Raw genomic sequence first — 12,503 nt, 5'->3', positions numbered from 1 at the left:
CCCTTCCGTGACCAACCTGCGTACAGGTAGTAACAAAAGAGATTCTGCTGGAAATCCAGACCAACACCCACAAAATGCTGGAGGAACTCGTTGGAGGATCAACACCTCATATTCTGCAGGCTAGCTTCCAATCTGATGGCATGAACATTGATTTCTCTAACTTCCAGGAATTACACCACCCTCCACCTTCGCTCTTTGTGCATTTCCCACTCCAGCTCCTCTCTCACCCCTTCTGTGCCCCTCCTCCATCTCTTTCTCCCGTGGCCCACTCTCCTCTCCTGTCAGATTCCTTCTTCTTCAGACCTTGACCTTTCCCACCTATCATCTCCCAGCTTCTAACCTCATCCTCTCTCCCCCACTCACCCATCCATTTGCCCCCCTCACCTGGTCTCAATCATCAATCTCTTGTCCTCCTCCCCTTCTGAGAAAATCTGCAGATGCTGGAAATCCAAAGCAGCCCATACAAAATGCTGGAGGAGCTCAGCAGGCTGGGCAGCGGGTGGGGAAAGGAGTAATCCACGGACGCTGCCAGGCCTGCAGAGTTCCTCCAGCATTTTGTGTGTGTTGTTCATTGGTATTAAATTGGCTCGGGTCTGACTCCGGGAATCTTTATTTGATTGCTGCCTGTTAAATTGTTGCACCTGCCTCCAGGTGTGGGGCTGAGGAAAGTGACCTTTGACCTCAGGTTAGTAGCCCCTTTGTTCATAATGGCTGAGGCAGGTAGGCACTGCTACGTCAGAACTGTGTATATTCAAAACCACTGGAGCGGGAAACCGACAGACTAGAATTCACGCCACAGTGAACACTTAACGTACTCTTTCCAATACCCAGTGACATGATATAAAAATCCAGTCTACACGCTTGTGCTGCTGATTGGGGTCAACTGGATGAAAATTTTTCAACTGAACCGCAATCCCATTAATTGCCCTCCTGAAGGTTTTAATGATAATGATTCAGAGATACAAATCTTGGAAAAATATTCATATATAGTCATGAACATCAATATCAAAGAGCAGGAAAAGGATAGTTCAGTGTGCTCTCTCCCACAAAATCAAATTTATATGCTCAATCAGTAACTAAGATCTGGTCTGCCCTTTCAACTAACAAAGAATTTGGTGAGCCCGGTGAATCCTGTTCATTAATTATTATTTGACCATTTCTGTTTCTGCAGGTATCTAGGGTTACAACCTCATGTGTTGAACATACCTGTGTAGTGATGGACCAGTTGTTGTACTGTCTCGAACTGGGCTCGAGTGGTGATGTAATACCCACCATTATCCAGCTTACGGATCTTATAATGCTTCACGTGGTCTCCCTTCACCTCGTCCCAGTCCCGGACGGACAGAGAGTAGGCACCTAGGGAGAGGAACAGCTTGTGTCACTAAAAGCATCGGCAGGTGGAAACCAGCCCTCCCCTCCATAGACTCTGCCTACACTTCCCACTGCAGCCAGTATAGTCAACCCCTCCCACCCCAGACTAATGAATTCCCTAACACCATCCAGACCTCATCTCTACGCATTTACTGTTCGCCTGTGCTGTGCACCACGTGCCTTTTGAATTATATTTTATTAACTTATCTGTGATAATGTTTTGGTTTACGTGCTGCGTGTGATACGGGTATTGTGGGTGGACTGTGGTCCGGAGGAACGTTGTTTCGTTTGGCTGTACATATGCACAGGCGGATGAAAATAAACTTCTGCCTGACCTTCTGTCTTCTCCCCTCTCCCATCGGGCAGAAGATACAAAAGCCTGAAAGCTCGCCCCGCCAGGCTCGAGGACAGTTTCTACCCCGCTGCTGTGAGATTATTGAATAGCTCTCTGGTACCATAGGATGAAATCTCGGCCCACAATTCACCCCGTCGGAGTCATGTCCTAATTGTCTACTTGCACACCACTTTCCCTGTAGCTTTGCTGTGATTTAGGAAACATGCTATACCGTTAGACATAGGAGCAGAATTAGGCCATTTAGCCCATCAAATCTGCTCTGCCATTTCATCATGCTGTATTTGTCAACGTGGAGTGGAGAGCAAGTTTGTAAATCTGGCGGGAGCAAAGGACGATGGGATGGTGAGGGTGGAGTGCTGCGGAAGGGACGTGGGACAGGGGGCAGAGAAGGAGCACTGGGGCAGGGGGTGGGGTGGGTGCAGACACACCCAGCCCTGAGACAGCAGGCAAGGTCATCTGATTTCGAACAATTGGTTTATTAATCATTACAGAATGTCTCTCTGGTGCTTCCCGCTCCCTCCCCTCTCCCTCCTTCTTTTCCCAAACCACGATTCCCCTCTCCCTACCCCCTTGCCACTCTCCGTCCACAATAGAGACCCATATCAGAATCAGGCTTATCATCACTCACATCTGTCATGAAATTCATTTTCTTTTGCGGCAGTAGTACAGTGCAAAACATAAAATTACTACAGCACTGTGCAAAGATCTTAGGCACCCTAGCTATATCTATGTGCCTTTAGCATTGTACTGTACAAATTAATCTGTGAATCTGAGAATCTTGTGTTCTGGGTAAGTACAGAAATAATTGTTCTTGTACACGAGACAACGATGCCCACACCTTTGGTCGTCTCACTCTCCCGGATCAGGAATGTGCCTCTCGGGTTACCAGGACACAGAATCATCCTCTCCGCATCTTTGCGACCCATCTTGCCGAAGTACCATCTGCCGATGGAAAGCAAACAGAAACAACAACATAAATACTCCCAATGCCAGGGGCACCGAGAATTTATTGACCTGCAGCCTTCGCTAATGGGAAGTGGATAGGCGGCCGACTCAGTTAGAGCGGGGTCTTATCTGATCTTGGTGACTGAGCAGAGCCCAGCGTGAAATGTCCCGGTCAACCAGGGGCTAGGGCTTTAAACGGGTAAAGCCATCTGTCGAGCGCGGTGCGGTGACGTACTCCTCTGCTTGGATCGAGTCCACGGGGGCCACGTAGTTACTGGGAATGAATCCTGTCCTTCCTGTAGTCAGCGAGCGAGCCTCCCACCAGTCTCCTTCCCTGGAAGACAGTCAAAGCCAGACATCAGTCAACAGACCCACACGTTTCAGACTCAAACCTTATCATTCTTTATAGAGTTATACACGTATGAAACACACTTACAGCATGCAAATAGCCATTTCAACCCATCAGGTCCATCCCAAGCAAGATAGTTCCTTTTGCCAAAGTCTCACCCGTAAGCCATGGACAGTAACTGGCACCACTGATACCATCCCCCCCTCCCCGACCCCTTTACGTCCGCAGTACAGCGGTGGAAATGGCAAGCAGTTTGACACTCCTGGGAGTGCACATCACACACAACCTCACGTGGTCCCTGAACACTTCCTACACTGTCAGGAAAGCTCGCCAGAACCTTGAGCTTCTGAAGAAGCTGAAGAGAGCTGGACTTTGCTTGTCCTTACGTCATTCTACAGATGAGCAGTATGGACCATCCGTACTCACGTCATTCTACAGATGAGCAGTATGGACCATCCGTACTCACGTCATTCTACAGATGAGCAGTATGGACCATCCGTACTCACGTCATTCTACAGATGAGCAGTATGGACCATCCGTACTCACGTCATTCTACAGATGAACAGTATGGACCATCCATACTCACGTCATTCTACAGATGAACAGTATGGACCATCCATACTCACGTCATTCTACAGATGAGCAGTATGGACCATCCGTACTCACGTCATTCTACAGATGAACAGTATGGACCATCCATACTCACGTCATTCTACAGATGAGCAGTATGGACCATCCGTACTCACGTCATTCTACAGATGAGCAGTATGGACCATCCATACTCATGTCATTCTACAGATGAACAGTATGGACCATCCGTACTCACGTCATTCTACAGATGAGCAGTATGGACCATCCGTACTCATGTCATTCTACAGATGAACAGTATGGACCATCCATACTCACGTCATTCTACAGATGAGCAGTATGGATATGAATATCTTACCTCTGATATCTTCCCCTATATGGTCCTCCAATCACCTTAAAGTTATACCCCCTTGTATTAGCCATCCCTGCCCTAGGAACAAGTCTCTTTCCCTCTTATCATCTTATACACCTCTATCAAGTCACCTCTCATCCTCCTTCACTCCAAAGAGAAAAGACCCAGCTTGCTCAACTTTTCCTCACAAGACACACTCTCTAATCCAGGCAGCAACCTGGCGAATCTCCTCTGCCCCCTCTCTAAAGCTTCCACATCCTTCCTATAATGGAGCAACCAGAACTGAACACAGTGCTCCAAGTGCAGTCTCACCAGAGTTTTACCCTCGAACTCAATCCCCCATCTAATGAAGTCCATTTGCCTTCTTAACCACCCTATCAACTTGATTATTGTGTGAAGTCACTTCAGCCAAAGATCAAACCTGCCTTTGGTGTTATTTATTTTAAGTATCAAAGCAAAATTCTGTCTGTAGAAACAGATAAAGCTGGAAGTGTGAGTGTGAACGCCCAGCAGACTGAGGGGCGGCTACTTCGCGCACACACAGAGAAACACACACACACACACACACACAGAGAAACACACACACACACACACACACACACACACACACACACACACACACACACACACACACACACACACACACACACACACACACACAAACGATACTAATTAGACCATCACTGCCATCTGCTGTTGACACTGTGAATTACGCCAGGTATTGGTACCAAACTGGAGATAAGTGTCACGGAGTTGTAGAAAACTACAGCATAGAAACAGGCCCTTCAGTCCATCTAGTCCATGCCAAACTATTTGAAGAGCTTGACTCATCGACGCATCTGGACTATAACCCCTCCCATCCATGCACCTATCCAAACTTCTCTCAAACACTGAAATTGAACTTGCATGCACCACTTACACTGGCAGCTTGCTCCACACACTCACGATCCACTGAGTGAAGAGGTTCCCCTCACGAGTGCCTTTTTACCTTAAAACCATAAGATATAGGAGTAGAATTAAGCCATTAGGCCATCTGCTCCACCATTTCATCATGGCTGATTCCATCTTTCCTCTCAGCCCCAATCTCCGGTCTTCTCCCCGTATCCCTTCATGCCCTGACCAACCAAGAAACTATTAACCTCTTCCTTAAATATAAATAAAGACTTGGCCGCCACAGCTCCCTGTGGCAAAGAATTACATGGATTCACCACTTTCCGGCCAAAGAAATGCCTCCTCATCTCTGTTCTAAAAGGATGCCTTTCTATTCTCAGGCTGTGTCCTCTTCTCCTAGACTCTCTCATCACAGGAAACATTCTCTCCACATTCACTCTGTCAAGGCCTTTACCATTCAACAGGTTTCAATGAGGTCACCCCTCATTCTTCTGCAGCCTAGTAAATACAGACCCAGAGCCATCAAATGCTCCTCATATGACAAGCCATTCAATCCTGGAATCATTTTCATGAATCTCCTTTGAACCCAGTGTCAGCACATATATTTCACCTTTCACCCTTAACCTGTGACCTCTAGTTCTAGTCTCACTGAACCTCAGTGTAAAAAACCTGCTTGCATTTACCCTATCTATACCTCTCAAGAGGTAACAAGAGTTTCTGCAGAAACCGGAAATCTGCGGCAACACACACTAAATGCTGGAGGAATTCAGCAGGGCGAGCAGAGGAATGAACAGTTGACATTTCAGGCCTAAAGTCACCAAAGCACACAGAACACGCAAGGCTTTGCAGGCCAAGACACTTCTCCAGTTGATGTAGGGCCTTGGCCCGATTTGTTTTGATGTTCATTGGTACCGATCTCCGTAGGTCCTGAAGGCAGCTGGAGATCTCGGCTCGGGATGCACAAAGTCCTTATATAGAAGATCAGCTCCGAAACTGCCCTGAGCACACCCTCCTCTGCCATCGTCTCACTAGTCGCATCAACACTGGAACAGGAGCAAGTTATCCCCCAACAGAGCAGTGGTCACAAACCTGATCGAGCATCCCTGAGTGCAGAAATCAGCAAAGATAAAGTCTATCTGTTTCAAAGCGAGATGTGAATACTAGTCAGCCAACAGAGGCAGCTTCCTGCTCTTTTTAAGGAGAGGTCCCCGGGAGTATTTTATGTCCACCTGAGAGGGCAGATGAGACACTGTCAAGTGCTCTTGCCAACATTCCCCATTCTGTTATAACTGCCCCTCTGATGGTGGGTAACCCATTGGGCTCTGCCTCGCTATTGGTACAGCACCCCATCGTCTCTGTCAGTTCAAAGTTAAAAGTAAAATTTATTATCAGAGTAAATGCATGTCACCACGTACAACCCTGAGATTATTTTTTCCTGTGGGCATACTCATGAAATCTATAGAATAGTAACTATAACAGGATCAGTGAAAGATCAACCAGAGTGCAGAAGACAACAAACTGTGCAAATGCAAATATAAATAAATAGCAATGAATAACAAGAACATGAGATAATGAGATAAAGTGTCCTTAAAGTGAGACCATTGGTTCTAGAAGCATCTCAATAGATGAGTGTAGTTATCCCCTTTTGTTCAACAGCCTGATGGTTGAGGGGTAGTTACTGTTCTTGAACCTGGTGCGAGTCCTGAGGCTTCTGGACTGACACCAACTTACTGCCCTCCACTGTGCTTATTGTCTTGTTTATTATTTATTGTAATGCCTGCACAGTTTTGTGCACTTTATGCAGTCCTGAGTAGGTCTGTAGTCTAGTGTAGTTTTTGAATTGTTTCATGTAGCACCATGGTCCTGAAAAACGTCTTGTTGTGCATCAGGGAGCAGGTACAGGAGCCTGAAGACCCCTCTTCTCATTACTACCATCAGGGAGGAGGTACAGGAGCCTGAAGACCCCTCTTCTCATTACTACCATCAGGGAGGAGGTACAGGAGCCTGAAGACCCCTCTTCTCATTACTACCATCAGGGAGGAGGTACAGGAGCCTGAAGACCCCTCTTCTCATTACTACCATCAGGGAGCAGGGACAGGAGCCTGAAGACCCCTCTTCTCATTACTACCATCAGGGAGCAGGGACAGGAGCCTGAAGACCCCTCTTCTCATTACTACCACCAGGGAGGAGGTACAGGAGCCTGAAGACCCCTCTTCTCATTACTACCACCAGGGAGGAGGTACAGGAGCCTGAAGACCCCTCTTCTCATTACTACCATCAGGGAGGAGGTACAGGAGCCTGAAGACCCCTCTTCTCATTACTACCACCAGGGAGGAGGTACAGGAGCCTGAAGACCCCTCTTCTCATTACTACCATCAGGGAGGAGGTACAGGAGCCTGAAGACCCCTCTTCTCATTACTACCATCAGGGAGGAGGTACAGGAGCCTGAAGACCCCTCTTCTCATTACTACCATCAGGGAGGAGGTACAGGAGCCTGAAGACCCCTCTTCTCATCGCTACCATCAGGGAGGAGGGACAGGAGCCTGAAGACCCCTCTTCTCATCGCTACCATCAGGGAGGAGGGACAGGAGCCTGAAGACCCCTCTTCTCATTGCTACCATCAGGGAGGGGGTACAGGAGCCTGAAGACCCCTCTTCTCATCACTACCATCAGGGAGGGGGTACAGGAGCCTGAAGACCCCTCTTCTCATTACTACCACCAGGGAGGAGGTACAGGAGCCTGAAGACCCCTCTTCTCATTACTACCATCAGGGAGGAGGTACAGGAGCCTGAAGGCCCCTCTTCTCATTACTACCATCAGGGAGGAGGTACAGGAGCCTGAAGGCCCCTCTTCTCATTACTACCATCAGGGAGGAGGTACAGGAGCCTGAAGACCCCTCTTCTCATTACTACCATCAGGGAGGAGGTACAGGAGCCTGAAGACCCCTCTTCTCATTACTACCATCAGGGAGGAGGTTCAGGAGCCTGAAGACCCCTCTTCTCATCACTACCATCAAGGAGGAGGGACAAGAGCCTGAAGACCCCTCTTCTCATTGCTACCATCAGGGAGGAGGTACAGGAGCCTGAAGACACACACTCAATGTTTCAGGAACAGCTTCTTCCCCTCCACCATCGGATTTCTGAATGGATTTTGAACTCGTGAACTCTACCTCTTTTGTTTTATTTACTCTAACCTTAGCCCTAATGTTTAAGACTTGCACTGTACTGCTGTCACAAGGCAGCGAATTCCCTGGCATATTCAGTGATGATATCACTGATTCGGAGTCTGATTTGTCTCAGTGAGCCCTGAGGAGATGCTTCCTTCACCCTTCAGCTCAGAGGGTTATTAGTGCCATGGTGTCTGGGAGAGAGGCTTGACGACGGCACGTCGAGTCTCATTGCTCCTCAGCCAGGTCCGTGAATCTCAAAACCAGCAGTCAGAGCACGGCCAAGGAGGGGGAGAGCGGATCAGAGAATTCTACGCCAAGCACGCACAGATGGAGGAACGATTGGATTGAGAGTGCCTCACAAATAAGACAGAAAAGGAAATAAATTTAAAACCTGACATTTTAAAAGCTCCTAACAACCTGAAGGAATGAGAGACAATGATTTTAAATTGCTCTTTTCTTCAGACCAACATTAATAATCATCTGGCTAGTGGAGAAGTGTATATACCTTTCATTATCAGGGGCAAGCTTCACAGAGTCATGTATAAATTGGTAAATTAATTTATTATTGTCGCATGTACCGAGAGCACATTGGACGGAGTGCAGTGAGGACGTGGAGTGGCTGGGGGATTGGTGTGAGAATAAAAACCTAAGTTTGAACGTGGAGAAGACCAAGGAAACCAGTGTGGATTTCAGGAAGGTACAGTTGAACAATCTCCCTTTGCGAATACATCGCTCCTCCATGGAGAGATTTAAACGCACCAAGTTCCTGGGAGTTCATATCACGGATGGCCTCACCTGGTCCCTCAACATCACCTCCCTGAATAACAGTGCCTCCACTTCCTGAGGAGTCTGAGGGTAGCGAGGCTCCCCCCATCACAACTGCATTTTACGGGAGCACCATTGAGAGCGTCCTGACAAGTTGCATTTCCATCTGATGTGGGAGCAGCCGAGCATCGGACTGGAAGTCCCTACTAAGGACTGTGAGAACGGCCGAGAGGTTCACTGCGGTCTCCCTCCCATCCATCGGGGACATTTCTCAGGAGCGCTGCGTACACAGGGCCCTTAGTATTATCAAGGATCCCAAACATCCATCCAGCATCCATTTTGACTTTCTACCATCAGGCTGGAGACTCCGATGCATAAAGACTAGAACGGTCAGGATGGGAAACAGTTTCTTCCCTCAGGCCATTAGGATTCTGAACTTCCTGCCTCATCGTATTCGAAGTGTCACCGGTTAATCTGTTCTGTACGGTACAATATTCAACTTATTCACTTTACTTTGTTTAGTTACCTGTGAGTCATCAGTAGGTGTCATCCTCACTTTCCCAAGTTATTGTGAGTTACGTGTACTACAGTGCTTTACACCCTGGTCTGGAGAAACACTGTCTCATTTGACGGTATACACGTATGCAGTTGAATGGCAATAAACTCGACTGGATGAGATACAATGAAGAACTTGCCTGGCATACAGATCAATCTGTTTCAACTACTAAGCAATCATGGTTCAGCAGAAAAACCCCTCAGACAACAGCCGGTGCCAATTCACAACTCCTGGGACATTTTGCACTTGTTATTGATCTTCCTTGTATTAATTACAAATTAGAAATCACTGCTTTTCCTGCAAATTCTGCGTCATTGAGCAACTTCAAGTTTCTTGGTGTCGATATCTCTGAGGATCTAACCCTGGTCCCAACACATCGATGCAAGGCCACGGCTATACTAAGGAGTGGTGCCTCAGAAAGGTGACGTCCATCATTAAGGACCCCCATCACCCAGGACAAGCCTTATTCAAATGGCTACCATCAGAAGTCACACAGTCAATGATTCAGGACCAGCTTTGCCCCCTCTGCCATCCAATTTCTAAATTGAACCTATGAACACTATCTCATTTCTGTTTTAAATTTAAATATATATATACACACATACTGTAATTCAGTTTTTCTTATATATCATGTATTGCATTATACTACTGCTGCTGCAAAGTTAACAAATTTCCCGATATATGCCGGTGGTATTAAAGCTGACTCTGATTTTGACTCTGCCTTTGGTTGTCAATGAAAAGAGAAACGGTTAGCCACCAGGGGGCAGTCAAAGCCCACGTTTTTAAACTGACATCCTCTGGGATTCCAATAAATGGCTCAACGGAACTGCATTAATATTAGAAAACAAATATTTCAAAAAAGGAGCAGAATCCATTTGGCCCATCGAATCTGTTCCGCCACGTCGTCATGACTGATCCATTCCCCCTCTCAGCCCTTCAACAGACAGGTGACATAACTACACCTGTGTCATTATAGTGGGTGTTGGGGGGAAAGAGAATTTTGGAGAATTAAAATCTGCTGGTCGTCAGAGACAAAGCATTTTGGTAAACAAGACATGCTGGAAATCTTGTGCAACACAGACAAAATGCTGGAGGAACTTGCCAGCGTCTATGGAGAGGAGTACACAGCTGGCTGACACCCTGCCTGTATCGGGACTCATTTTCAACATTGCAATGGGAGGTATTTCGGTGTTGCTCCTGCTGAGGCCAGTGGATGCACTGACAGGTTCAGAGACACTGACGATCTTGTTTTAAACCCGACTCTGTGAACGGTCTGGATGGGGAATTGATTAATTACAGCGAACAGCAACTGCGCTGGGTTCTGCTTCCTGACTGTAACATTTTCACAGAAACTCACGGCACTCGGAATACGGGATTAAAATCAAATCCCACTGAAGCAGGGGCTCCTACCCCCCCGGGGTCCACGGACCCCTTGCTCAATGGTATCGGTCCATGGCATAAAGAAGATTGGGAACCCCTGTACCAAAGCCATTTTGTCTACGAGAAACGGGTGAAAACTAACAGAATTAAAATCACCAACTTTCAAGTTTACTAAACCTCACTAATGTACAAACAAAACTCGTTAAACCTCAGGAAATGGAGGCACTAGATAGCAGATGCTGACAATGGGAACTAAAAGCAATCTGTCAGTAAATTGATTTATTATTGTCACATTTACTGAAAACCCTGACCTGCACACTATTCATACAGATCGATTCATTACGACAGTGCATCGAGGTAGTTGGGTGTCAGGGTGGAGATGCGTCTCTACCACTGGAAGTGCAAGATGCTCCTTCCCTCTGCTGGCCTGCAGGTCACCCTTGGACAAGGTGTAGCACCTGCTTACCCCCTGATCCGGGTCATGTGAACCCATGGGGGCAGGTGGTGGATGGTTGTATGAGCAGCCGGTGCAGATCACAAGTCCTGGTTATGCGACCACTGACGCCAGGCAGACAATCTCTGAAGAGTATTGATAATGGCTGGGGTCACCCGTCTTGTGAAGACACTGCCCAGAAGAAGGCAATGGCAAACCACTTCTGTAGACAAATTTGCCAAGGACAGTCATGGTCATGGAAAGACCGTGATCGCCTATGTCATACAACATGGCACATAATGATGATGTCATATGACATGGCATATGATGAAGATTTCATATGACATGGATGATGATTGAGGTAGGACAAGTTTAAACAATAACAGAAGCAAAATAAAGTGTTGCAGCCACAGGGAGAGTGCAGACAGTAAGGTGCAAGATCATGAACGAGGCAGGTTGGCTGGTCATGAGTCCATCTTATCATCCAAGAGGTCCATTCAAGAGTCTGGTAACAGTGGGGCAGAAGCTGCCCTTCAGCCTGGTGGGACATGCTTTCAGGCTTCTGTATCTTCTGCCCAATGGGAGGGGGGAGAAGAGACATTGTCCAGGGTCGGTGGGGGTCTTTGATTATGCTGGTAGTGAGGAGTGCAGACAGAGTCCATGGAGGGGAGGCTGGTTCCTGTGATGTGCAGAGCTGTGTCCACATCTCTCCGTGGTTTCGTGGAGTCTATGACCCACCCACCCCCAGGCATACTCCCTTCTCCCCCCCCCCCCACCCCAGTCAGGCAGAAATTACAAAAGCTTGAGAGCATGTACCACCGGGCTCGAGGACAGCTTCTCCCCTGCTGTATTCAGACTCCTGAACAATTCTCTAGTACGATAAGATGGATGCTTGGCCTCACGATTTATTGGGAGATGCAACCCGGTACCAGCTCCTTCGGCCCAGAGAGCCTTTGCTGCCCAATTACACCCATGTGACCAGTTAACCTACTAAGCTGTATACCTTTGGACTGTGGGAGGAAACCAGAGCACCCAGAGGAAACCCACGTGGTCACAGGGAGAATGTACAAACTCCTTACAGTCAGTAGCGGGAATTGAACCTGGGTTGCTGGTACTGTGGTATCGTTACACTAACCGCGAAACTATCAGGCCGCCCAAGTCATCACCGTACCTGGTACATGTGATCACAATGGAAAAACAATTTACCAGTTTATCTACAGTGAGGATTTCCCGGTGAGCAGCCATTTTTATTCCATTCCCCCTTTCCCATTCCGATATGTTGGTCTGTGGCTTCCTCTAGCGCCACCATGAGGCCACTCTCAGGTCAGAGGAGCAACACCTCATATTCC

General features: G+C 47.6%; 1 protein-coding gene across 7 annotated transcripts in view; it reads right to left on the bottom strand.

The window, feature by feature from the left end:
* Positions 1-12,503, bottom strand: part of LOC140715853 (tyrosine-protein kinase Fyn-like) — a 269,606-nt gene that overhangs the window by 31,883 nt on the left and 225,220 nt on the right. For all 7 annotated transcript variants that reach the window (XM_073028301.1, XM_073028300.1, XM_073028303.1 and 4 more), the window contains 3 exons: positions 2,907-3,005; positions 2,565-2,668; positions 1,207-1,356 (listed from right to left, as the gene is read on the bottom strand). In XM_073028301.1, the coding sequence (XP_072884402.1) occupies positions 1,207-1,356; positions 2,565-2,668; positions 2,907-3,005 (353 nt within the window). The remainder of the gene's footprint in view (positions 1-1,206; positions 1,357-2,564; positions 2,669-2,906; positions 3,006-12,503) is intronic.

This window comes from Hemitrygon akajei, chromosome 24 (genome assembly GCF_048418815.1).
Source record: "Hemitrygon akajei chromosome 24, sHemAka1.3, whole genome shotgun sequence".
NCBI lineage: Eukaryota > Metazoa > Chordata > Chondrichthyes > Myliobatiformes > Dasyatidae > Hemitrygon > Hemitrygon akajei.
Note: the sequence above shows the minus strand (reverse complement) of the source record. Positions and strands in the feature narration are given on the sequence as shown.